This window comes from Anas platyrhynchos, chromosome 3, assembly GCF_047663525.1.
Source record: "Anas platyrhynchos isolate ZD024472 breed Pekin duck chromosome 3, IASCAAS_PekinDuck_T2T, whole genome shotgun sequence".
NCBI lineage: Eukaryota > Metazoa > Chordata > Aves > Anseriformes > Anatidae > Anas > Anas platyrhynchos.
This window is the reverse complement of record NC_092589.1, coordinates 99,951,509-99,978,858: the sequence shown is the minus strand read 5'-3', so window position 1 is coordinate 99,978,858 and position 27,350 is coordinate 99,951,509. Positions and strand designations below refer to the sequence as shown.

General features: G+C 37.8%; 1 protein-coding gene across 4 annotated transcripts in view; it reads left to right on the top strand.

Moving 5' to 3' along the window:
* Nucleotides 1–19,668, top strand: part of FBXO25 (F-box protein 25) — a 30,007-nt gene extending 10,339 nt beyond the window's left edge. For 2 of the 4 annotated variants that reach the window (XM_038176806.2, XM_021267371.4), the window contains exons 3-11: nt 1,079–1,185; nt 2,468–2,517; nt 4,067–4,159; nt 6,535–6,628; nt 6,884–7,068; nt 8,528–8,710; nt 10,713–10,856; nt 14,830–14,856; nt 18,486–19,668. In XM_038176806.2, the coding sequence (XP_038032734.1) occupies nt 1,079–1,185; nt 2,468–2,517; nt 4,067–4,159; nt 6,535–6,628; nt 6,884–7,068; nt 8,528–8,710; nt 10,713–10,856; nt 14,830–14,856; nt 18,486–18,575 (973 nt within the window). In that variant the 3' untranslated portion in view covers nt 18,576–19,668. Of the gene's footprint in view, nt 1–1,078; nt 1,186–2,467; nt 2,518–4,066; nt 4,160–6,534; nt 6,629–6,883; nt 7,069–8,527; nt 8,711–10,712; nt 10,857–14,829; nt 14,857–18,485 lie in introns of those variants that run through there. The other 2 variants (XM_072036389.1, XM_021267374.4) reach the window with 2 other exon arrangements.
* The last annotated feature ends 7,682 nt before the right edge of the window (nt 19,669–27,350 follow it).

Sequence of the window (27,350 nt, the reverse complement as noted above, 5' to 3'; positions counted from 1 at the left end):
AGTTCAAACTGACATTGACAAATAGATTTGGCTAGCAAATTCAGATTTTTAAAAATGAATGGGTATAGTATTCTATACAGCTTTCATTTTCTTAAAAAAAAAAAAAGACTATAAAAATGACTATAAAACAGTCTTATAGTTAAGCTTCACTGGATTATTTCCTTGGTTACTGTAGTTATCTGTACAATATTATTACCGTAATATGAATGATCTCTCTAACCTGTACTAGAAAAAATACATATTTGTTACCTCTATTGCTTTTGCTTAGAATTATCTATAAAAATGGAAAGGAGAATCTTCGTTGTGTAGACTTGCATGGTGCAGGTAAGGTTTTTAATGTATAAGCACTTTAGAAAGTTTACTCAGCAAACTTTAATAGCATGCCCGTATGCTTGTATATAGTGTGTGTATATACTATATACATTAACTCAGTATAGGTGGTCTTTGTCAGGCTACATAATTCGCTGTCAGAAATGACAAAGGTACAGTTGATCTTTCTTGGGAAAGATGGAGGTGACTACATGGTTCTTGACGCACTACAACAAGTGGTAGAACAGTATGGCAATACCTAAATTATGTACAGTGTTGTGATTCGTGCTTTTATTAAGAGACTTTGTTCATTTGCCCTGAAGTTGACTGTGAGGGGATAAGAGATGCCTTTTGCTGGCTTTCTGCCTGAGTGTGGTAACTCTGACTTCACCAGTATTCTGTGTTTTCATAAGGCTTGGTCTGTTTTGGGTAGTGACTTTAGTATTCTAGAACACTGTGGACTGTCAATTGTCCAGCTAGTACAGCCACCTCAGTAATCCTTCTTAAATGTCACTAATGACTTACAAGATAGCTATTAAGAAGATGCTTGTATGCACTTAATCACTTTGATACCAAATTCAGCACCACTAGGAAGAGAAGAGCAAGGCAGCTTCTCTCAAGATGTGTTGCTATAGACCTTCAGGTAGACAAGCATTATTTAAATACATGATTTTTATTGCAGCTGGCCGATTTCTAAATGTAGAGAACTATAAGCTATGTGCAGCTTAAATATTTAATCATTGCTGTTCTAATTATGTCTCTATTTCAGCATTTTAACTGGTGATGAAGATGAAGATATATACACTACAGAAGATTGTGAATTTGCAGCCAAGAAAAGGAAGAAAGACCACTGTAGGAATAACACAAATTCACAATGTAAGGCTGGGTTATTTTCATTTGATTTGGAAGATTGTTGTAGGTTCAGGAAAAAAAAAAATATAATAACCATTTGTATATGTGTATCTAGAGAGTAGCCTTTTAAGTTATGTCTACTTCTGTACTGACAAGTTATGTATCTTAATTGGACTGTGGCATTGATCACCTACTGTGGGATTTAGAGATCCAAAGGTAATTAATTTAAGAATAACAATTCCTTAATAATAATTACCTTCTGATACAAACTGCTGTTTTGCTTTGTGCACTTGTTTTAGATGAAATTCGTGATGCTTAGGGCAGTCAGTCTCTGTTTATCAAAGCAGCAGTTCTATTTCTGATTAATTCAAATTCTTGTTACACAAATAGCTCTAGAATTGTTTCAGAACTAAATATCATTTGGTGTAATACATAGAGTTCTTGGTAAAGACTTTATTGAATTTCTTGAAATTTGTCTGTTGAAATATCAAAGCCACTTTTGTCTTATTCTCTTTTAAAAGGACCTGTTTTAGACTCCAAGTGTGAGTGATAGCAAAATTTCTTGAAGCACAGAATTTGAGTAGGTAGAAATAAGCAAGTTGATAGCAAATCTGGGGGGTTTCCCCATTGATCTTGAGATTATGTTCATTATTTTGTACCTTCCTAAAATTGTAACAGAGATAGTCTTAGACAAATCTGTAAGCATCCTCAGGGTTGTGTGGGTTTAATGTATTCTAGAAAATTCAAGTGGTTATATGTATGAGCACATTAATTGGACAACACATCCAGACTTCTGCAAGCTGAATGTCTGTGTAAATTGCTATTATGGGTCTTGCTTGTGCAGGATTCTGCAACTACTTGGAGCAAGTGGATGCAGATCAAGCACATTTACAGAAGCAAATACTTTTTAAAAAAGTAGAGCCTTCAGGAACAAAAACTTTGTACATTTCTGTATCTCCTGTGCTAAGAAGCCCTGTGAACCAAAAGGTATCAGGACTTTTAGGAGAAATTGACTGCTGTTGGTACACAGTCAACAAACGTGCTACATATGCCCACTGTGTCCCAGCTCCTGTGTTTAGTTTATAAAGTTTAACTTTTGGTGTGCTTTTTAAAGTACACAACCTCTGAAACTTTGTAGTCATTCTCTTCAGCTTTAATAAGCTTCCTTCACCAAAACTGTTATATTCTCTCCACTCACAAAGCATTTTGAGGATGGTCTGTATTCTTCATCTTCCTAGAAGGCTCTTCATCTTCCTAGAAGGAACTACCTAAAATAGAAGTTCAGAAAAGCTTATGTCTTTTTCAGGTTTTTATCGTGAAAATTGGATTTATGTTCATAAGGAAAGCACCAGAGAAGTAAGTCCTGTATGCTATGAGTCAATTTCTAGCGTCTTTGTGCTGCTTAACTTTAAAAAAAAAATAAATAAGCCATTTGTCAATTTTTGTGACTTCTAAAAAGTTGTATTTAGCCCTCTCTTCATTGCTACTGTAGTACATCATCACTTGCTGAGGCAAAGGCAGATAAAGTGACTTATGTGAGCCATCCTGGCAGAGATGGGAAAACTCACAAGGATGGATGTAGTAGTCCTCTGGTACTTCTCCAAGCCCATTTGTCTCTGTCTCTTATGTATAATTACAAGGTTTTTAAAACAAACACCTCCAAAGAAAGTGCTTGCAGGCAGCTACTTGGTATCTTGGGATCTTGATGTAAATTTGAATGTGAGTAAAATCTAGGGCCCAGGCTTTGCTAAGAGGACCTTTGTATTCAAAGTTCAGATGCTTCTTCCTGTTTGGGATAAAAATGGTATCATGTAACTGCAAAGGATCTTGAAATGACCTCCTGGAAAGGTGAAGCTGACATGTCCATTATATGTAGAGAGAAACTGTCTCAAAGTTTCTTTTGTTGATTGTTACAATTATCTGGGATGGGTGGAACTTGGACACCTGTGAGAATGTCTTTCATCAACACCGTAATGCCAGCCAGCAGAGAGGGAAGGAGGTGAGTCCAACACTAGCCAAACAGGCAGAAGCTGGCTTTGTATTTCGGAGCCGAGACACACCTGAATACTGTCTTCAGGAAAAACGTGATTGTGTAGAAAATGAAATCCTCCTGTCTCACCTCTACATAAGTATTTTTGCAGGGCAGTGACACAGGCTGCCCTTCTACATTAGAAGGGTATTATGAAGCCTTTCACCAATTTTTTCCCTCAAGAAGGTCACTGTGGCAGTCTTCTGCATGGCTATACACTGACTCAGGTTTTGATCCCATGGCATTTCAGGCTGACACTACCACCCTGAGTAATTCGAAAACAACCTCTGAAACTTTTGCTTTTACCTTATTATAACTGTGCAGAAGCATTAAAAAGAAAAGCTATTTCTCTTGCTCTTGGTATCTAAGAAAAGTGTGGTTAAATTTCTAGTGCCCAGAAAACAAATTCAAGATGTTGGCTGTTTGTTCTTCCAATTCCAGCAAGTAGCCATGTTCTTACCTCAAATGTGAATGTAAACTCAGTGCATGCATGTGGTTGTATGCTCAGTCTGCTATCTGAGCAAGATGCACCTTGTGCTGAGGCAATTACAGAGCACGGTGGCCATGCAGTAGTGGAACAGGTTCCCAGTTCCACATGGATACCAGTGATTATAGATTACACAGTTTCTATGAATTTAAAGGTCTTGCTATCAAGTAACATGTGGGTAGCTATTAGTTCTAAATAGCATATCTGGCTTTGTTTGTTCTATGAAAAATAAAAACTTCAGGCCGGTTATGTCAGTTCTAGGAGGTGAATATGTACATGCTTCGGTTGCACGATAGAGTGCTTTTATATAGACCATAACAGTTTGGGGGAGGAGAGGGGCGTTCTCTTGTTTGCTTCTTTCCATTTACAGTGTTTCTTTCTCTTCTCAGAGACATGGCTATTGTACTTTAGGAGAAGCTTTTAATCGCTTAGATTTTTCAAGTGCAATTCAAGACATCAGAAGGTTCAATTATGTGGTCAAAGTAAGCTCTCTATTTTATGTATGTCTTTTACAGATGTGTTTTCTGATGTATCCCTATGTACAGAAAATGTTGCATTGACCAGTTTGTGGTTTGTGTAAATATTGTGTACATAATTTATACTGCATTAAGCCGCTGGGCTTCTACTTGAAACTGAGTGATTTTTCTTTTGTGAAAACTGGTTATATTGGTCTGTGAAAGCCTGTATCTCGAGAATGATGGTGATGGCCAGTATTCTGCTATATATTTACAGTGAAACAATGATGGTTTCAGTTGTTCCTTAGTCTGGGTAGTGAAACCTCTTTAAAGGAAAATATTTCCTATACAAACAAACAGTAAAGCATAATACATCTTAAATATAATCTTAATCTTAAATAGAATTAGAAGAGCAATTTCCAAAATAATACTTGATGTGTAAATATTCTGTGATTTCTTCTGCACTTAGTGCAGGGAATCATGCTCCCATTATGTTTTGAGGATAGTATTCAGAACTTGGAAAGACACAAAACATAATTGAATAAGCCTACTGAAGGAACACCCTAACTATTGGAGTTACTATTTGGAGAGAAAACATGTTCTGCCCATCCTTGTGAAACTGTATGTCATACCTCCAGAAAAACAGGAGTTATAGGACCAGAGGAAATAATGAAAAAAAATTGTCCCTAGGCTAGTGGTTAGGGTACTTGGCTGTTTTATGTCTCCTATAGATTTTTTTGTATGTGCACGCACTATTTTTTTTAAAGATGGTTATGTTCTAACCTATTAGTCTTACAGGGTGGATCAACTGTTTTACTGTACTTGTTTATGCTTGTTTATAATATTTCTTAGCTAGTAAATGCCTGATACATAAATTGATATGGATGGCCTTTTAAGATTTTTTTTTCTATTTGAATAAATAGTTGATACATTTGAGGCTATAATCCCTAGTAGGCAGCATAAGCCATTGCTATGCACTTAGCCCAAGAGTCAGCTTGTGTTAGATCCTTGTGCATGTGCACCTGCTAAAATTCTTGTCCTAATCCTTGCATGTTAACCATCCTTGAAAATGGAATCTTCATTAAAATCATCTGGGTAGAATTTGTTCTTTGGATTTGATCTGCAGTCTAAGTGACAGGACTGATTATTTTTAAGTTAATCAAGAGAAATGTACATACTTGCCTGAGCTGGCAAACTGCCAGAGATACCTAGGTGTTCTCCAAATTGTTAATCAAACTAAAAGGTTTTAAAAATGCCAAGAAAGAGAGGTCCTGATACCTAGTCTCAAAAGCTGTATAAATAAATTAATTGTATTTAAATACGTCAGGAGTTAATTCCTCCTTTCACAGCACATAATGTTTTGTCAGGGATCATGCAGAGAAGCCAGAAGGAGCATTATTAAATGAGGGAGAGAACAGGTGTATTCTCTCCTCCTCCAAAGGAAAATTAATGTTGAGTATAGTGTCAAGTCAGTGTTTTAGAAATGAAGATACAAAATAATTTTTGGCAGGCTTAGTCTTTGCTCATCCTCTGTGCCAATACAAAGCATGGCTCTGCAGGCTGGTGTTCAGAGTACTCTGTAGGAATTGTGGTTTCTGCTCCCTGCTTTCTGTTTCTGATGCATTGAGAAATTTTGTCCTGAACTCAGCATTATGAATTGTAATCAGAGAGCTTCTAAATATTACAGCACTGTCATAATATTGAAGTCTCTTGTATTTGAGAGAGGTTTTTAGAGACCATCTTCTATTAGGGACAATCCTTATCAGCTGCAAAACCAAATCTAAAACAAAAGTGAGTAAGCAGGACTTAAGTAATTTGTATTTGTGAGCTTCCAAAACACACTATCTCTGTTTTATTACAGTTTACAAAGACTGTATGTCATGTGCTCTATGATAAATACATATATTCTCAAAATACTATACAAATATATTCCTCTCCATGAGTTGGTCATGGGATGCCATTGGGAATGCCTAAGGTTTTCTGTGTTTGTCTTGCTTCATGTTCCAAACTCTGTGGTGTTATTTTTGAGATATGGTCGTAGTAATCTAGGCTGTTGTAAGTGAGTGTATGTACTGAATGTGTATTTGAAACAGTCTTTTACTTCTGTCTGTCTTAGGATGGTTTTGGTTGGAAGAAACCTTAAAGACCATCTTAATTCCAATCCCCTGCCATGGGCAGGGATGACTCCCACTAGACCAGGTTACCCAAGGCAAAGGATGGGTCCAGGGATGGGGCATCCACAGTGTCTCAGGGAAACCTATTCCAGTGCCTCACCACCCTCAGAATAAAAAACTTCTTCCTGATGTCTAACCTAAATCTACCCTTTCTTAGTTTAAAGCCATTCCCCCTTGTCCTATCTCAAGATTCCCTGATTCCCTATAACTTCTATTTCTTTGTTTTAGCTTTTACAGTTAATTGCAAAGTCCCAGTTAACTTCACTGAGTGGTGCAGCACAGAAGAACTACTTTAACATTTTGGACAAAATTGTGCGGAAAGGTAGGACCTAGTATTTTATAATCTATCTGCTTTTTGAGATTTCATAGAAATGCTTGCTATCTAGTATGAATGTTTTCTGTTACTGTATTTTATCTATTGAAACAGATTGAAATTAAATGACAACTAAGTTCTGTTCAGAAACTACTATTAAATTAAAAATTTTATGAAATGTGATGAATGATGTGTTAGATTAAACAATTGTAATGAAATTAGTAACACAGTTGTCTCTCAATTTGCATGATGTGTTTTTTCTAGTCATGGAAGACCAATATAATCCACGATTAATCAAAGATCTCCTACAGGATTTGAGTTCTACTCTTTGTATACTAATTAGGGGAGTAGGAAAATCTGTTCTGGTTGGAAACATTAATATTTGGATTTGCCGATTAGAAACTATCCTTTTGTGGCAACAACAGCTAAAAAACCTTCAGATGAACAAGGTATGTTGCTAAACTGTGCAGATAAGGTATTGGGGAGGGGTGGAAGGAGAGAGAGCATATTGAACATTGGTTCATGATTTGTAAGTGGGCATAAGTTTAAATCTTAAAATGAACTTGGCTGAAAGAAGTTTCTCCTACAGGAAACCTAGTGATATAGGACTTACCTTGAGAGAAACAAGAAGCCCACGGTTCAGTTTTCTTTGGTTTTGGAGGAGTAATGTGAAGCTACTTAAATTGAAACAATTTCTAATGTTTTCACAGCTCGTCTCTAATAAGAACTAGTACAGTGCCTATACTCCTGCTTTGTGACCGATGTATAGCTGCATTTTTTCTTATCCAATCAACTTCTAAAATGTTTCTTTTTTTGTCTGCTTAACAATCTACAAATCTTTGATTCAGAAGTAAATATTCCAGTACTAAAAATAAAACCAAAATTGAATTTCAGACACGGACCAGGAAAACAATTTCAAGTAGCAATTCCACAGTTCTAATCATTGAACAGTTGCCTTTTTTAAAAATAAATAAATAAAATGACTTCAGTGTCTGGACTCTGTACAACTTTATTCAAAGTATGTGGGATGATGTGCTGCTCCAGATTTTTTTTTAAAGTGGAAACTTCTGAAGCAAGAAACTTGTGTTTTAAGGCTGAGCCTGTCGTGGGCACTGCTGGATGAAATACTCCCAAGATGTTGCATGCAGTAAAACTAAACAGCTATTTCATCTGTTTGCTTTCAGCTTTGGAGTTGGCCTTGCTGTGTGTGCTGGGCATCTGAATAAGTCACTAGGTTCCTCTTTTTTCTATTCTAAAGTTAATCTCAACAGTTCTCATGTGCCACAGCAAAGAGTTTGTGACACTGCATTTGCTGCATCTCTTTCCAGTATGCCACTTGCATCTGAGCTGCTTTGTCGGCTGAAATAGCTGATTAGAGATCTTGCATCTGTAGTACAGTGCAAGCAGAATGGCCTTGAACAGAACGATAGTCCCAGGGTTGTTTATAACAGTGACACCATGGAAAGTCTAGTGTAAAGTGAGATAAATGGTGGTGAAGTAAACAAACGTAACCTAGAGCTTGCTAGAGTGCAGCTGCTGTGGGACCAGGTCTCCCTGGCAGGGCAGCTCCACTAGGTGGGGCAAGCAGCCTCCATTCTTCACCTGTCAGCAGGGACCATGCCTCCAACATTCATTCTCTCAGAAGTTGACAGAAAATTGTCTGTCTGTTCTCTTAAGAGAAATTTGCATGTGCTGTCCTTAAAAAAAAAAAAAAAAAGGGGGAGAAACTTTATCCTATAACTAATCAGTTCAAACCTTACTTTGATTACTATGCTAATAATCACAGTTAACCATAGATAATATTCAGTGGGTTTGTATGAACTAAACTAAGATGTGAGATCTCAAGATTTTTGTTTGTACCTTTTACTACCAAGTTTTTGTAGCTAAGTCTTCAACTCTTATTTCCAGCAAGTCAACAATGGTCTTACGCTTAGTGATCTCCCTCTGCATATGCTGAGTAACATCTTACACAGGCTCTCTGATGGCTGGGACATTATTACCTTAGGTCAAGTGACCCCAACTCTGTACATGCTCAGTGAAGACAGACAGCTGTGGAAAAAACTATGCCAGTACCATTTTGCAGAAAAACAGGTAATCACCTGCATAAATGTGAACCTTCTTTGCAATACGGTATACAAATGGTGTGTTGAACTTGTTTTTTGAGGAAAAAATGTGGCAGCATGTGGTAATATTGAAAGTGTGGGTTCTTCTGTGGCTTATACTAAAGATTGTATTCAATATGTCTGAGTTTAGGGTGTTTCCTTACATTATTTAAAACAAATTCAAGACTTTTCTTTACTGTGCAGTCAAGAGTGTGGTTGAGAATACCTTCAAGGTGTCACTATTTTCAGTATCTAAAATGTAATTTTGATAATCAAGGTAGGCAGACATTTGATTGCTTGAACTTGTAGATTATATGAACAATCTGGTGAACAAAAATGTCCTTTTTCTATTTTTTGCCTTAGTTTGCTAGAATAACTTAGCAAGAAAGTTTGCTAGAAAAAAATTAGCAAAAAAGAATAAAACAAGTTTCTGATTTTGAAGTGAAGGGAAATTTGTCCCTTATGTAAAGCATTAATGTAACCTAGGAATGCCTCTAGAACTGTCTTTGACATCTGTTTATGTCAGAAAGTGGGAAAAATCAGACTAGGTGAAAATACAGGTATTAAAAAATAGAAGTTCCCACATCAGAGCTGCATGAAAAACTTGAAAAACCTAGTACATTCAGGACTAAAGGACACACAAAAAATCTGTCTTAAATCTGACAGATTTAAGTTATACCATTTGGTCAGTGACTAGCGAATTAATTATTAGTATAATGCGAAAGGTAGAGGAGAAGATCAGATAACTCTCATGCAGTTGACTTGAATAAGAATTTTTGTAAGATGAAAGACTTCAGGGTGAACTCTGGAAAATACAGCTTAATGGAAGATGAACTTTTCTGAGACAACTTGGGTGAACTCAAGGTAAAGTGATGAAGATTCAACCGTTAGACTTATGAATTTTGAGGGTAGGTAAGGTAAGGTCATCTGAACAGTGACAATAGCTAGAGAATAATGTGTATTAAGGTAATGCTGGGGAAAAAAAGATCACAATCATTTCAGTAATTTCAGTATAATGAGCTAGTCCTGTGTTTTATAAAGAATACTCTGCACAGTGTTGCTAATGTATTCCTAAATATTCACATCCAATTTTTATTAGAATAATCTAATAAATTGATACTGAAAAACTACTTTTATCAAATACTGCTTTTTCTGCTTAATAGCAACAGAGTGGGGTTGGGTTGTTTTTCCTCTCCTCTGCAGTATATTTGTTGAGCCATTGAAACAACTACAAAAACATACTTGATATCTGAAGAGCATTTTTGGAAAAAGTAAGAACTTTACACAGGGAAACTATTATGAAACAAAGTGAAGTGTAGCTGAAATCACAAAGGCGGTGCTGTTCTCACTCATGTGGCAGTAGTCTTGTGAATGAAGAAAGCCTGTAATGTATTAGCATTTAATCCAGACAGAGTGGAATAAGGAGCCTTTTGCAAATACACTTAATAAACCTTTTCTGTGGATTAAGATGGAGGGAAATAGTCATTCTGCATTAGCTGCTCTTCGCATGCAGATATGTATTCAAGAAGTACATCATTCACTATTATGGCTGTGCTTCTAGAAAGACAATAAGATGTGAAAGAACAGTGTATATTCTTAAAATGAAAGTTTAAATCTATGGTTACCATTTTACCAGAAATTCATGAAATGTAATGCACAATTATCTTATTCTTGACATAGAAAATTTATGCCTCTAAATATTGTTTTTATTATGTAGTTATCACTGACTATAATTAGAATCATTTCAAGACAGTGGAGTTAGATCAGCTGTATATGACCTACTTTTTCTTGGCAAATCTATACTCCTATTTTTAGTGTGTTAACTTTTTTTTTTGGCTGGATCTCACTACTTTTCAAAGATGTATAATATCAGATTGCCTTTAAAGAATGCCTGTTAGAATGCCTTCAGTTTAGATACCTTCAGTTTTCTAGTCCTTTGCCTGATTTGACTAGTTCTTTAACCAATTTTAAGGAAAGTATTTTATGTCCAGTTTTGTAGGCATTTGATTCTATCAGAGAAGGGCCATATTGACTGGAAGCTGATGTACTTTGCACTTCAGAAATGCTACCCAATAAAGGAGCAGTATGGAGACACCTTGCATTTCTGTCGACACTGTAGTATTCTCTTCTGGAAGGTAAGAGCTTTGAAATAACCAGAAATAGGTTCAGTTACTGATGATTATCTGAAAGGAAAGTTAAGATAATCTTCTCAGTTCTATCATGTGAGATGTGGTTGGACAGCTAATATCTAATGTTCATATGGAAGCTTTATATATTTAAATTAGTATTGAATTCCAGACCTGTTCCTGAATTAGCATTTTTCTCTCTGTATCTGACAATCTTAATACTTGGAATTTCAAGGAAAACTGCCATGGGGGATGAGTTGCAGTCTGTGTATTCTTGTATTTCTTTAATGTTATGTGAAGTTGTTATGAGCTTGTATGAAATAACCTTCCACTTATGCCATCCTTCTTCTAACGATGGTATGGCAATCAATAAAACCCTGTAGTAAGTTACTACTGTGGCATTCCTACCATGTTGATACAGAACTGTATTTTTATAGTCTTGCTTCTGTTCTGTATGAAGCTCTGAGAAATGCTGGAAACTTCAAAATTTTATGTTGATTTTGATCTTGACCATGAAGTATACAGGATGGTTGTAATTTCTGTAGAGCACCTTACTATTTCACTCATGTGAACTCAAGTTATGCTGTTACTTTGTGTTGTAACATAATTTAGCTTTCCAGTCAGTAATGTTTCTTTAATTTTGCAGCTCAAGTACTATATGGGTAGTGTTAAGTGGACAAAGAATAAGAAATATGAGAAATTTTCATCTTGAGAAGTATTTATCTTCTAATTCATAGAAATAAAATCGTTGCTCTTATGTCCTCTTTCTATAACTTTAGAGTTGCATGTCAGTGTGAGACCTCATTTTCTATATAAAAATGAGGCTGTTGAACAGGATAGGCTAGTCTTCACAGAAATAGCATGATATTGAATTATGATATTTTAAACTTGAGGGTGCTTTATATCACCGAAGCTCTTGCAGGCAGTAGTATATTTCACTAAATTAATAGTAGGAAAGCAGGTAGTGGTAATTGGTTTTGCATTGAAGAGCCTGAGTACTTGCTGAAGAACCTGTGTCAAGAATGACTAAGTGTTCATTCCATTATATTATAGTGGAATAAGTCTTGATTTCACCCTACATATTAAGCAACACTTTCTTTGAAAAATACTTTAAAGGTAAAGCATACTGTGTATGTGCAGGTGGGCACTTCTGGTTGTTGGGTCATCTGGTTCTGCTGTGTAATGCTTTTCACTGTACATCGGTCTCATTCTGATCTTTGTATAATTGAACATCCAACGCTTTAATATTAGTGTTGACTAAATGGAGTTATTTAATAGCAGACCACATGTGACATTAAGAGATGGTGAACCTCTGCGGGCGGATCTTGTTACATTACCAACCTGATTTTGTTACTGGAACAGCAGCACTTGCTCTGTGGGTTTATATTTTTAGTGAAACACAACAGAATGAGCTGCTAAAGGTACTTTGGTTTGAGCAGTACCTGTTGATCGCCATTGCAATACCAACTGCCTCATCCTGGAGATGTGGATGGGTCTTAAAGTGATTGTAGTTATAGATTAATTATATGCTTTCCACTAAAATTCTGGAGGAAGTGGTTTGCAATTTGAATTATTACTGTGAGCATGGAAAATACATAGCTTTCTTTGAGAAGTTGGTCTGATTTATCAGTGACCTGGAGGAGGCATTAGAGTACTCTCAAGATACCTCCATTTTGGAGGGCACATTCAATAAATGCACCATAGGGCAGCTCTGCTGTTAGAGGGAACAGGCTGGAGGGATGAATACACTGGTAGGAATCCCATGAATGAGGAAAAATGCTGGTGCTTGTACTTGAGAAGGCTGGGGCAGGCCTTGGAGCAACTCCACTGAAGCCCTGGCGGTCCTGGTGAGCAGTGAGCTGAGCCAGTGGTGAGCCCTGGCAGCAATGGAGGCTCTTGGCAGCCTGGGTGGGTTTCACCGACAGGGGTTAGGGAACACATTGTCCCTCTTGTCACTCATTAGACTGCATCTGGAATACTGTACCCAGCTGAGGGTCCTCCAGTATATTTAAAATAAAAAGCTGATTAACAAGGTGGAATTCAGGGAAGGTCCAAATGTTCTAGGTGGTCTGAGGACTTGCCATGTGAGGAGAGGCTGGAGAAGACCACGTCAGAGGAATGTAAGAGCCTGACCTTAGGACTGCCAAGCAAGGAAACACTTGGTCTGAAGGGGTTTTGCAGTTTCCACCCTTAAATGTTTTGATGACCTGAGTAACCTGGTCTGATTTCATAGCTGACCCTGCCTTCACCAGAAGGCTGGACTGGAGACCTCCAGCCCAATTGTTCTGCGAGCCTGGATTCAGTTTTGCTTCACTTGGTTTTAGAAAAAGACAAGGCTTAGATTTTTAAAATAAATATTTGATCAGGCTGAGAGATTGTATAAAGAATTGATTTCTGACCAACTGGTACCACTACTGGCAGAGGTTAATCACTAAGAGGTTAATCCTTGGTCTGAAAAGCAGTTCCTCTGTTTACACTGGCAGGGCAATATGAGTAAAGTACTGCCAGTCACAGTCACACTGAGTTGTGTGGGGGGAGAACAGTTCTGCTTTTTCAGGCACATGTACCTATAACCTTTCCCAAGCTTTCTGAACAAAGATGAGAAACAAAGTGCATGTGTGGGGAACTTTATCAGTTCTAGCAAAATGTGTTAGATCAATATATCCATCAGGAAACTATTTATGGCTTTGACAATTCAGAAGAGCTTCAGGCAATGAACTGGGGTTGCCATAATTTTTTTTTTCCCTCATTCAAGAGCAAAGCAAAACATAGCTGCAGACGAAAAGTTCTGAATGAAGACTGATAGTACAGTTTTGTTAATTTAGCTGAATTAAATCTATGAAGGAATGTGACTGCTCTCCAGAAATTCTTAGAGATGGAGGAGGTGAATGTTGCCCTATTTAGGCGAACTGCTGATTTCAGGGCTATCCCTTAGTGCAAATTGTAGAAATCAGCTACAGTAATATTTGAAAGCTTAAATTTTTAAGAAGCAAAGCAGTGAGACTGTGAAATACCACTAGTTATGCCCATGTTTTGTATCTGAGGAGAACTTTTCATCAGTTTGTAAAAATGATAATATAAAAGCTGGCAACAAGAGAGGGCTAACTAAATCTTACCCAGGCAATTCTTCTGGTCCTTCATTTTGACCTTTTTAAAGGAAGACTTGCACAGAAAAAGGGACTGAAGACTGGTGAATTGAGTTGGCAAAGAGTCAAAGGGAATTTTTTCATTTTTCAGTATGTTATGATAATCCTTAAGAGTTTTCAAGAAGCAGCATTTGAGGCATGTGCTGCTGTATTTATTTAAAACCTGTGACCATAGTAATGCTAAGTACAGTAAGGAGACTCCTGAATTCATTGCAGGGAGTGCAGTGGTATAATCACCTTGTACTCTTCTGTGCTAAAGGAGGGAATGACTGTAAGAAGCTCTTCATATTGCATGACTTTTCATTCACTTTGAGAAGTGAGGATTTTTCCATACTGAAAGTGAGCAAAATAGGTAATACCAGTAGTTCAAAAAGGGCAAACTGATAAAAAGCATTCAGAGAAGCATTATGTATTACTATTTCTATAGCTATTATGTTTACTCTTCATTTATATAGCACTATTTCTGTTCCTCTAGGCAACATTGCCATTGTGGGCAGTTCTCTTATTTTCTTGGTCAACTCAGCAGTACGTTACAGAACTCAGTAGTACATTACAGATATCCCAGGGATGGCCATAGAAGTTGAAAAGCCTTTTGTTCTGACAGTATTACAGAAAGCCCAGGGTATTGAAACTGTTTTGTGTAAGTGGAATGTTTCACGCTTGGTTTTAGTAGTCTTGGGGTCTGTACTGATTTTGGTTCCTCGATTCCTTGTGACTTTCCATGGGAATAAGACTATTTTTCTAAATGGCACATAAACCTTAGCTTCAATAAACCTTAACTCTGCTTCTTTTACTTTATGGCTTTCCCTCCTGCTTCCTTCTTCATGATCTCAAAGGACTACCATCTTGCTTTGTTACTCAAGGTATTTCTTACGTGTCTCATCTGTTTTCAGTGCTAACCTGTGTGTAATGTCAAAGTGAATTAACGTTAACTTCTTTGTTTTGATACTTGTTCTTGTTTCCCTACATCAGCAGGAATATTTTAATTTTCATGTCCCTATCAGATAGGTAGTGGTGACTTCCCATCTCAGTTTTCATCTTTGTTTATTATTGCCTGTTATTGCCATGAAAACTGGGGACCATAATTCAACATCTAATGAACATGAGTGTACACTTTAGGTTAGATTGACTAAGAAACAGGTCTGTGCGCTCAGCGTTGGTAACTGTTCACGTGCTCCCTGATGTATTTAATTCAGTATTTAAATCTGAAAAGAGTAACACAACCTCACTTTCTGTTAAGCGGAAGTACTGCAATCTGTTTTATTCCACATGGAATACTCATCTTCTTATAAAAGAGCCTCTCTGAAAAGAAATTCCCAGAATGGGCTATGTATGACTTGGGAGGGTGGGAGAGGCAATTATAATGTTATTTTCTGAATGAGGAGATGGTGGAAATAATTAAACGGAAAAGGACTGTAGCTCCAGAGTTGTCATGGGAGCTTTGTAATTTGCAGTTGTGATAAAATCTGAGGAACCAAAAAATTACATTTGTCAGTAAACATTTTTCCTGGTGAATTCTCTTGTTAATTCAAAAGAATTGTTTTAGCTTTAAGTAGATATATCAAAGATCAGTGTGACTTGTTCTTTACTTTTCAGTACTTAATAAATGTAATTTCACGGGAAGGATGAATACTCATAATTACAGGAAGTTTGATACTCATCTTCAATCCACATCACTTTAACTGTAAAACTGCTGTTTCCATTTTAATAACTTAAACAAGAACTGAACTTACTGAGATTGTTATTGGCTCTATAATTCCTGACTGAGCAGAGCCTTTTGAAAGCATTTTTATGATCATGCACGGAGCAAAGCATGTTACATTTTTTTGTAAAATGTTTACAAGTATAGGTATAAATAAGCACTAAGGGAGAATAAAGTAACTTTTCCCAGAATCTTATTTCCTGGAAACTAGGAAGTTCTGCTCATGACAATGAGTAGAAAAATGTATTATTAGCAACTACCTCTGGGAGTGTGCTTTTTCTGCCATAGCATCGCCCTTTCTTACAAGAGTCATCTCAAGATGAAAGCAGTAGAGCAAGGCTGAAACATATGTACTAAACCTTTCTTGTGTATTTTGCCTACATGGACTGCACTCCAAGTAGGACTGCCTATTTCTGTTCCTTTTTTCCTCCTGTTATGAATGTAACAGCTGGTTTTCAAGTGATACTAAAGCAAGTACTAAAAGAAGTGGGAGAACGAGATGTCACTAGTATTTTCATATGGACATCCATATTTTTTAATGAAAAATTACAAATAATGTATCTGTATAGTAATGATTTTCATTGGCAAAGCTGAATAGTATTTAGAACATATGCTTGGCCTAATCACTTCAGTGTTGCAAACCTTTTGGAAGGGAGTGTGGCATCTCTGATGAACTCATGTAAAGAAAATAGTAAGAAAACTCCACTTCCAGATTCCTTCCTTCTATTAACTAAATTGCATATAATTTCATTTCCCATGGAAATGAGAGAAACTGCAATGGTCTGCGATCTACCTACCATATATTTACTTTAGCTTTCTCATCCTACACTGTAAATTCATCAACACTGGAAAGGGAGAGAAGCCCTTCAAAACCTGGGATGACAGCTTGAGCCTTAGACTGTTACTCATCAAGGTGTTTGTTTAACCTCTTCACTGAACTATCTGGGGCCTTCTTTTCATTACAACTCTGGCATTTCATTCCTGTAAAGGGTTCCAATGAGGTACAAAACTGAACTTTCCATTATAAGATGAATCTGAACCTTGAATAATCAGACAATTGTGCTGTGTTCAAGACTCTGTAATATTAAAGAAAGCACTGCAGGTTTGGTGAACTTAGAATGAGAAAGCCTTTTCATTTGATGTCCCCAGTTCAAAAACTAATAGAGTAAAGAAAATTGAGCTTTCAATATGCTGCAGAGGACAGATCAAAGATGTGTTGGGTATCTGGCCACAACTGAATGCAGGTACGCTTAAAATAGAAGTCCGTTTAAACTTGAAATGTTTTCTCATTGAGCAGTGAGAGAGAATGAGTGTTCTGCAGCTTCCTCTGTAAGACTGAGGAAGCTACATGTAACTTTCTGAGGCTGGCAGTGCAACAGGTCGTGATTACACAGCTTTTCGTGTTACAACTCTTGTACTTCAGCTTTAACTGACTTACTAAGCTGGTTGTATCACACAGAGGGCTGTTGTCTCCCAATTGTTTCTTTGTACCAGATATTAAGAACACAGAAATGGGAACCTTTGCAACCAGACCACTCTGATGTTTAAAGCTTCCTTGCAATGGTTTCCAGTTTAAGTACCATGTTAATCACTGACTTCTAGAACCTATCAATAGGCTGTGCTAAAAAAAATCTCATTGGGTATGATAGCAAACAAGCATTTGTACCTCTGGAAATCTTTCTACATATTTCCTCATAGCTTATAACTACTGCCTCAGTGAGGAATCTACTCCATAATGTGTTTATGCTACAGATTCTCTCCATAAAGAGGCATGTGTGTATGTATATCCACCCCAATATAGCCAATATTTTGCAGAGCTGGTCACAACACTGCAGTGTTAACTTCAGAACATTAGAGCCATGTTCTAATTTGTTTTTATATCTGCTCATTACATAAATACTCCTGCAAACTGGTTAATCCAGGCCCTGACAATCTGTAGCCCTAAACTAATGTGATTTTACTGTTTCTGGGCTGTTCAGACAGCTGTACTTTCAATCATCATCCCACTGGTTGAATCTGACCCAACTGCTTGTGAACTCTACCTTCCAGAGTAAATCTTCCTTGTTTCATTGTGCAAGATCTTTACCACGTCCTTCCTTTAGTCAAATTGCTGATGGGCTTAATTTCTCTTCTATGTATCCCATTAATTACACCAATGGGTAATGATTTGAGGCAGTTCCTTCCTCTGCATGACTTTATACATCCTTTCCATCTTCTATATTCCTAACTTGCCTGGGTACAAATATCTGGTTTAAGGCAACAATTTCACCTGGGTAAGAGGTAGGAGTGAAAAACATCTTAGGAAGAGAACAAAGGTAGAAGAACTTACGTTGACATCAAACATTCTGCCCATTTTGGGGGGGGGGGATTGTATGCTGCTCTTCACTTGGAAAACAAAGCTCGTTTTCCCCTGAAGTAATATCTGATTTCAGTTTTTCATTGAACAGACAATTAGGTTCAACAAAGCAGCTGTTCTTTAAATTACATTTAACAAAATGTACTTTTTTTAAGAGCTCTGACTCAGGCTCTGTTTTTTGAGGGGAGGAGGGGTGTTTTTCTGAAATTTGAAGCATCTCAATACCACAGTCAAATGGGAAAGACCTATGTTTATATATATGTGTGTGTGTATATATATATATATACACACACAAATTCTTAAATTATCAGTTTGCTTCAGAAGTAGTAGTTACATGTCCCTTATGTGAATTCTTGCTTTTTTTTTTTTTTAATTTGGGGGTAGAAAGATAGTGGATATAGAAAGAACTTACTATTTTCTCTCTCACTTCACAGGATGGAGGACACCCCTGCACAGCCAGTGATCCAAACACCTGTCTTATGCCAGTATCTCCTCAGCATTTCATTGACCTCTTCAAATTTTGAGATGTTCAGTAGCTGTTCTCCTGTGTTGTGGCCATTTTTGTGAGGAGTCAGGCAGGATCTGTCATGCTTCTTGTGCAATATATTTAATTGTTATGTTTTGTTGTTTATAAAGTGGATATGGGGGGACATTATCAGACAGGTATATTTGGAGTGTTGGTTTTTGCAGAAGAGAGCTGAGGAGGAGAAAATACTTAATCTTTGTTAGGGAATCTGCATTGAATGACCGTTTTAATTGCAATTTTAAATACATTTTCGATGCCTTAATCAGTTAAAATTATCAGTTAAAACTACGTGGAAGAGTTTTGAAAATTTCTTGGAAGAGTTAAATTATTCCTTCAGGGACCAAAGGAGCTTTTTGCTGATTCCTCTTTCTTTAAGCCACTGTTTTCAAAACACTTCCATATAATTTACACCATTATAAAGAATAGACCAATAATTCTCTTGGACTTCTGTCAGTTACCATCAAGGCATTAATTGTTGTGAGTTAGTGAATAAAATATAGCTGTAGTTAGATATCTGAACCTATAAATAAAGGAAATAACCATTTTTTGTATGTACATTATGCAAAAATCCTTATTTTTTTCTTAAAAGGACTTTATTAAATATATAACATCTCAGCAAACTCTAACTCGAGAGACATCTGGGGCTACTGGAAACTGACTTTTGTAGCTACAGCTTTCACATATACTGCAGATGCAACTGCATTAATTCATCTTCTAAGAAGAAGACAATTACTGAAACTTAATGAGAATGGAGTTGCTGTTTCTAGACTGTGTCAGGACAATGCAAACTGAGGTTCCAACCTGACAAGCTGTGGAAAATCCTGGAAGGTAGTCTGAGGTGAAGCACCTTCTGCTAGGTTAATCAGGTAACAAATTCTCCGGGAAGCTATCTTATTCTATTCTGTAAAGCAAAAGTAATTGCTGAGCTGCAATTTTTCCTTTACCTGTCTGAGAAGTGTTGGTATTGTTGATGAAATTTAACCAATAATATGTAATGTACAGAAAAATAAAACTTACTATATTCTGTGCTTGCTTATTCTGAATCTAGTTTTGCACAGTGTAATAAATTATGGTTTTTATTACTCCTTTAAGTCTGTCTTGCATAGATGAACCCATTTGAATTTTATAGCAAGATCTTTCTATACTTTCTATAGCCTGTTCTTTGTAGTGATTCATAACAGAATGAGAAAAATGCAAGTAGGTCAAATGCCATTGCTTTTCAGTAATTGGTTGTATCAGTGGTTGTATCAGCATTTGTTTTTTGTCTGGGACAGTTAAGACTTAATAGGCTGCACAGGAAGACACTATTAGAATACAGTTTTATTCACTCAAATTTAAGTCCATACCAATCCTTTTCTTTTAACTTACTGATAAGTGGATTTCTCAGTATAGGGATTTGTTGTTTTTTCTTTCCCTTAAGGTGTCTGCTGTGGTTACTGTAACTTTAAACTGTAGAGCTGTAACATCTCTCTATAATGTTGCTGCAAGCTTTGTTGGCTGGAGCACTGCTTTAGCTGCTGGATTTGTTGAGGAACCAGCAGCTCTTAATGAAGATTTGCACCCATAACATTGTGAACTTTGTTTTCTGTCTATAGGAACCTTTAACCTTGCAGTGGTTGAAGAATGCTGCTATTCATTTGTTTTGTTTTTTTAATCAGGGTTAGAATTCTGCTACTCTTCATGAAGATTCACGTTCAGGGGCCCTACCTGCTCTGTCTCTTGTACATAAGTTTACAGGAACAGTCCTAAGACAGCTGGAAGTGACTTCCACTAGTGTCTAAGCTGAGTAGAAAAAAAAACTAAAAGGGATGGTAAGGCTTAAAGGAAAAATCAAGTGTTAATTTTCAGTTCTATTACGAGTGTCAGATAATAAGAGTCAGGTTTAATCTTCTTTTCCCTATAACTACTTGCTGTCCTGCTCTGTCTTCTGTAGCTGAAAGCCTTTGCCAGGCCCTTAAGGCCTTTCAGATGGCAGTCGCTAAGGTGACAAGAAGCAGGACACGTGCTTTTAGTCCTCTACCCAAGGATTTCACTGGATAATTGTAGACTGAAGTTGAAAGGAATGGCTGGAAGCTCTTTGGTGTCCAACCCTATGGCCCAGGCATGACTGCCCTGTCCAGATGGCTTTTAAAGATCTGCAAGGAAGGAGGCTCCACAGCCTTTCTGGGCAGCCTGTGCCAGTGCTTTGTCACCTGTGTGGTAAGGAAGTGCTTCAGACAGTACCTGCAGTTTTTCAGTTTATGCTTCTTGTCTTGGCACTGGGCTCCACTGAAAAGAGTCTGGCTCCACTTTCTATGCACTCTGCCTTCAGTTATTCTTAGAAATTGCTAAGATTCCCACCCTCAGCCTCTTCTCCTGGCTTACCAGTCCCAGCCTTTCATCATAGGGATGTTCCAGTCCTTTAACAACATTAATGGCCCTCCACTAGCCTCTCTCCAGTATGTCTGTGCCTTGCAGGGGAGAGACAGGAACTGGACACCAGGCTCCAGCTGTGTCCTCAGGATACCATTAGCCTTATTAGCAGTAAAGGCATATTGCTGGCTTATCAATTTAAAAAAAACACTGTTTTTGAATGCAGAAACTGGAGAACGGAGGTGCTTCTGCTGTGATATGTGCATTTCAGTGCAGGGGTGATTGCCCTCCATCTTAAGATTTAAAAGGAAAAACAGAATCATCCTGTCACGTGCAATGTTATAAGCTGTTATAAGCTTTTAACGCAGCACAATTGAGCTTTGGGAGTAGTTTCACAATCTCATTAAATATTTAGTGAACATATTTCCTAGACTGGGCAAATACCATAGAGCTTGATTAAAAGTACATGGTGTGAATTCAGCAGCTGCATGAGAAGTCAACTTTTAATTGTACCACTGAAGTAAAAAGCCATGGCAATGATTTTGATCAATAAAGTTGTTTTTTTTTTTAAAGCTCTTCATGAGATGGTAAGGACTTCACTTTGAGGATAATGATGTTGATAATCCCTCACCTGTGGTAAAGAACATACTTTGACAACCTGAATTAATCTCTTAATCATGTAACCTTAAGTATTGTAACCTGTGAGATGTGTTATGACTTAAAGTAAAACCTTAATTACGCTGTCTTCCTGTATGCTGGCTACTGTATGCAAAGAAATGCAGCTTCTCCTAAAGGAAAGTATACCTTGAAATATATAGCCCTATATAAGTTTCAAGGTATAGTTGAAATATAGGGCTATTTTGCTCCAGCAAAATATCCTATATATCCTGGATCTATTTTTTTATATACAAATATATATGTTGCACTAGCACTAACAGCAAACCATGTTCTTGACACTCTCACGTGATTGGGGTTTTCATACAGTTATAGGTCAGAAAAACAATCAAAGGCAACCACGATGTTCTCTGCTTGTTCCTAAGAAGCTAAAGTTATGACTTTTTTTTTTTTTTTAAAAAAAAGGTTCCTCCTATATTCCTGCCACCTCCCAAACACACACTCCCTCTTATGTAAGCACGTGGTTATTAACTCTAAAAACTATCTCTGAGCGATGCTAGCTGTTGTATTACATTATCTCCTAACAATTTTGTTCTCCTCTTTCTGGGGAAAGACATCATGATTATAAAAAGAGTAGATAGGGACCTGTTCAGAGGTTCTGAGTGAACCTCCCTACCTGCACATCATGCAGGATCCAGTCATTAGCTAGAAAAAGCAGGGAGCAAAACTCTGCCCTTTTTCTTTGATCCTCAGCCCTGTGAAATGCATAAAATTTCTTTTAGAGAGAAGCTGAAATGCAATTAAAATCCTTGCTCTGAAAAGAGCTACATTTATGATCAAAAGAATAAGAGTATTTTGTTGTCTGGGAGGTAGACACAAAGCAGGCTGCCAGAATGGAAGGGGGGGGATGGAAAGTAGTAGCCTAAAGTTTAGGATTTGTCTTTAAAAGATAAATGGTGCACATACCTAACATATTTACAGCTCCCTCATTGGCAAAGAAAGAATTGTATTAGCTAAATAGTCTTGTGAGTGTTTCTGAGCCAATAAGTATTAAAGTAATTCATGTAGCGTAGAGAAAAAAGGCAATGAATAAGAGGCAAAAATCCATTGATTTTGCATTTATGCTGTTGCTTTCAACCTCTAAGTCTTGTCATATATATGTATGCACACATAGATACAGCTGTGTGTGTATATGTACTTGCACAAAGAGAGGTAAGCCTCAGTACTTGGTCAGACAATGGCATCAAAAGCTGTTTTCACCAACCTTCAAACTTCACAAAATTGGTCGTAGGTACTGCAGCACCCAATACTTAGAAGTCCTGTAACCCAAATTTAACAAACCAAGTTCTTCATAGCTTCTTGAAGAGCTATGGGGAAACTCAGTGCCTAAGAAGGGCTGCCACAATGGCCAGAGAACAAACATGATGCTAAGTCAAGCAACAAGAAACACCAAAAACAGCCTCAGATGCTTGATTTAGGGACAGAGACAGACTCTCCAGCAAGGTCAAGCATATGAATCTTCTGGGAGCCTGCCACCTGCATTCTTGCTTTGAAAAACTGAAGAGGGGAGCTCACCTCTTTTGAACTATGTGAGAGTTCCAATTTTACCCCAAATCTTCATGGTTAAATCACGACTTTTTAGGGTGTCTTGTCCTAGAAGCTACATTTGAGATCTGTCAGTGAAACAAACAAGCATCACACCCAGCTCAGCAGCAGCCAGGGCTGGTTTCTTAGGGTCCCTCCCCACCCTTAGCCTAGGCTTGAACTTCCCCATTCAGTCTCCCCTCCCTCATCCCATGGCAAACATTGATACAGCTGCAGAGTCAGCTCCAGGAGCTGAGCCAAACGCAGTGAGAAATTATTATTTTTAGGGATAATTTTCATGGAACCAGCCCTCCTCAATCTTTTCTGTTGAACCTCCAGCTGTAACTTGCATACAGTAATTCATTTTTCTAGCCAGTGCTCGGTATTTAATTATTGGGCTAGATTATTGGAACTCATCTAATGAAAAGAAAGGGGAAAGCATCGTGGCCACCTGTACGACCAAGCACACACACCTCAGCCTGTGTCACTAACAGAAGTGACTACAGGGGACTGCAACTTTTCCCTTTTGTATGCTGGGCATTAGAGTTAGGCTTAATATCTGCTTCAGACAGCCAATTCAATACAAAGACACCACCATTAAATAAACTGCTAGCCAATGCTTGGAAATTGGTAATACAGTTGTGCCCCTTCTGTGCTTTCAGCCACAAGGCTTGGATCCAAGTCCTTAGGCGGCTGTGGAATGTAATTCCTGACTCCTGCAAGTTTCAGCAGGAGAAAGGTGACCTTTAAAGCTTTTAACATGTACCTGAGGATGGGAAAGACAAATGGATTCAGGACGTGGCAGAGGGGAGAGTGCTGCTCAGCATGGGTTTCCTTTCATGGACCCGTTCCCTGTGCAGCTCACAGACCTGTCCTGCTGCCTTTCAGCATGCTGACAATGGTTATTTCCTGCAGGTTTATGTGCACATTCTTGTACAAATATGAATAAAAGACATTCAGCCTTACGTTTGTTCCTCAGGTTGTTGACCTGAGCAACTCCTACCAGGCCTGGGTATGGAAGCTACCCCAAAGCTAAAGAACAGGGCTGGCTGCGTGATCTTCAGCCCATTGCAGGTAGACACATCACAGCCACAGGAGTACTGGACACAGACGTTGAAGATCTGGCCCCACCACTAAGTCTGCAGCTTCCAGCTGCTGAGAACATCATGCATCGGGGCAGGAGCCAGGCCCAGAGCACTCTGACCACTGCCTCATCCATCCCAAAACAGTCAAGTCCCAGGTAACGCATCCCAAATTACCAGATACGCAGCCTGAGAGGCAACAAAACAAACCAACCAAACTGACCTCCCATCTGTAATTCATTCACGAGGAGAAAAAAAAAATACATATATATATATATACATATATATATATATGTAAACCAACACTAATGGGGAATTATCAAAATCATTTGAGACACCAAAAACTGTAAAGCAAACACAAATGCTGAAAACAAGCTTAATCAATATAGCAAAATCATATGATGACTGAAAGTTAAATGAATGGTAAATTAATTGTTGGGTAAGTTCTTGGCCAATAATAACAAAAAACAACAACAAAAAGGCCAAGTTGGAAAACATCCCACCCTTACTGAGGCTGAAGAGGTATTCAGAGGGAGTTTAATTGCTGTGAATTAAAGCAGAGAAGGAAAATTTGGGCTATCTTGAAGGATTAGAAAATATAAGTCATACCTGTGAGGAAAACAGGAATCAGAAAAATAAATAGAAAGCCAGGTCACACGATCAATACGTGTGTAAGGGAAGAACAATGTCTCCAGATGAAGAAAACAGACTGTGAGGAGTACTCTGAAACCAGCTACTTCAGAGAGGAGAGGGAAGGATGGGGACAGCATGGGGAAAACTCTTAAGCTTAAAAGCTCTGAGGAATCTGGTCAGAAAGCAGAGAAAAGGGAAGAGGCCGAAAGTACAGTATGTAACAAGGCAGAACACTGCATGGAGCTGTTGAGTTCATGTAAAACTTCCAAAGATTTCATTGCAGCACAACTGAAGTCCTCACGACAACCTCCTCGTATCCTGACTTTTGAGTCTGTGCTTTACAGTCTTCTACTACCTGCGCTTACCTTGTGCATGGTTGATGAATTAGGTCTCATCTACAGGCACTGTGCTGTGGATTGGCTCTGGAGAAGTGCTTGCTGTGAGTTCTGCAGCACCAATCTTCCAGGAGTCTTCAGCCCTGAAGAGATAACCCAAACCTGCATTTTGTGCCTACAGGGGAACATCCTTTCCAATCGGTCACCACAGCCAAGAATCGTTTTCTTTCATGGGACAACCAAGAAAAAATATACTGGAACATTACACGTCTGCTACCCAGACACATCAGGAATTGAGAGACACAGATGCTTAACAGAAACTGTTTATCCTATAGCAAGCTGGAAAGTCTTTAACAAAGACCCACGGGTACTTTTTTCCCTCCTCCCAGCTGATTCACAAGAACTTCTTTGGCTGTACCAGCAGACACACAGTGATGCCAAAGGATTACAGGCACCAGCAAGGCCCAAATCCTGTTAAACCTCAATGAAGGCCTGAGACCACATAAAGGACAACTTTTAGTTTTATATATGCCAGACACTAGCATTTAGTTGTGAATGGTAAGTTTACAAATTGAATGAAAAATAAAAACAAGTCTCTAATTTTCAAAATAACGCTATGTGAAGCATTACTGCATCTATAGTATGGCTTCTGGCAGTTTTGGAAATCTTGTGCTCCGTCCTATCAAACAATAGTTTACTTCCTAATGGGAAGTGATGCTTGATTTGTTTTCCTTTGTTTGTCCCGTCAAATGTTGGCTGCCAAGTTTCTGTCCAAATGTTCAAAAGATAAACTGTTTACAGGCATTAAACTGAACGCAAGTCTGTCTAAAAATGGGTGTCCGTCATGAGGGAAGCAGCAAAGATTAGGTCTTTACATAACCAGTGAGGTCTTTGCATAAGTGACAAAAAAATTAGCCTAAGCGGCTAATAAGGGACAAGCACAAAAAGAAAGCAAGTGATACTCCGTATCAACTGTCTTGCACGTAAAGATTTAGTAGCAAAAATAAAAATCAGTATACTAAGGACAATATTTGGACTCTGGATAAACGAGCCTCCCTTCCTTTCTCCTGCAAACACATTTTTCTCTGTCTTTCCAATGCCAGAAGCAATTAGCAGTGTAATCTCATGGAGAATTACAAGTCTCCCAGACAAACAAGATGTTCAGAGTAACAGCAAGTGAGGTTTTCAAGGAAAGATGAGAAACGCTGAAAACCACTGCTAACTTAAAGGAATGGTACTGCTTCAAATCTGTTATTTTCCTATACAACTGCAAACAAAACACCCATTTCTCTGAAAAGGATTTCAACTCAACTGCTCAGTCAGTCTTCTCAATACTATGTGTTAGAGCTACCAGAAAGCCAAATACCACGATTATTTTCAGTAGTGGGCAAACTAGGCTTACAAAACATAAACATCGTGCACGTTTCTCTATAAAGAGTGATTTTTGTTTTCCAATTGCAAGTTCCTATTTCAAAATGCATTATTAAGCTTTCAATACTGTTATTTAGGTCTCTAGAGCATAAAAATTTACATGCCAGCCAAGCTTTTACTAGATTGTTATGGACTTGTAAAGAATACAGTAGCTTTCTTGCATCTCTCAGTCTACCAGGCACAGAATAGGAGAATTTTCTTCCCACATACAGAACAAGCATTCCTTTATTCTGTATCAGCAGTAAGGGTTTGTAAGTATCTTATGGAAAATTTTCCCTTATACTTCACTTGCTATTGTATATTTATTTATATTGTATATTTCATATCATTTCCTATCAATATTACTCCTATCCTTACTTTCTGTTTTTTCTCCACACTCCTCCTTACTTTGCAACTATAGAATTTTTTTTTTTTTTTTTTCCTTCTGCTACTATGCTGGTTGCCCTTACAAGAAACGCAGTTCTGTCCTTTCCCTTTCTAAACTTCGGGTCATTGCCTACTTGTCCATTTCCAAGTCTTGTACGGTGCGAAGCAGTCATGCTGCAAGAAGTTTTTTTTGAGAGACAGACTAATCATAGAAGCCTTTGCAAATTATCACCAGTGACTAAGCCTTTTATGAAATTATTTGCATTCTTGATAAGAGCTGGGTTTGTTTCCCAGACACTCACACATTAGAACCCAACTAGCAGGCATTCAGAGAAAAAATAAAAATAATAATTTAAAAAATGAGAACAGTTTAGA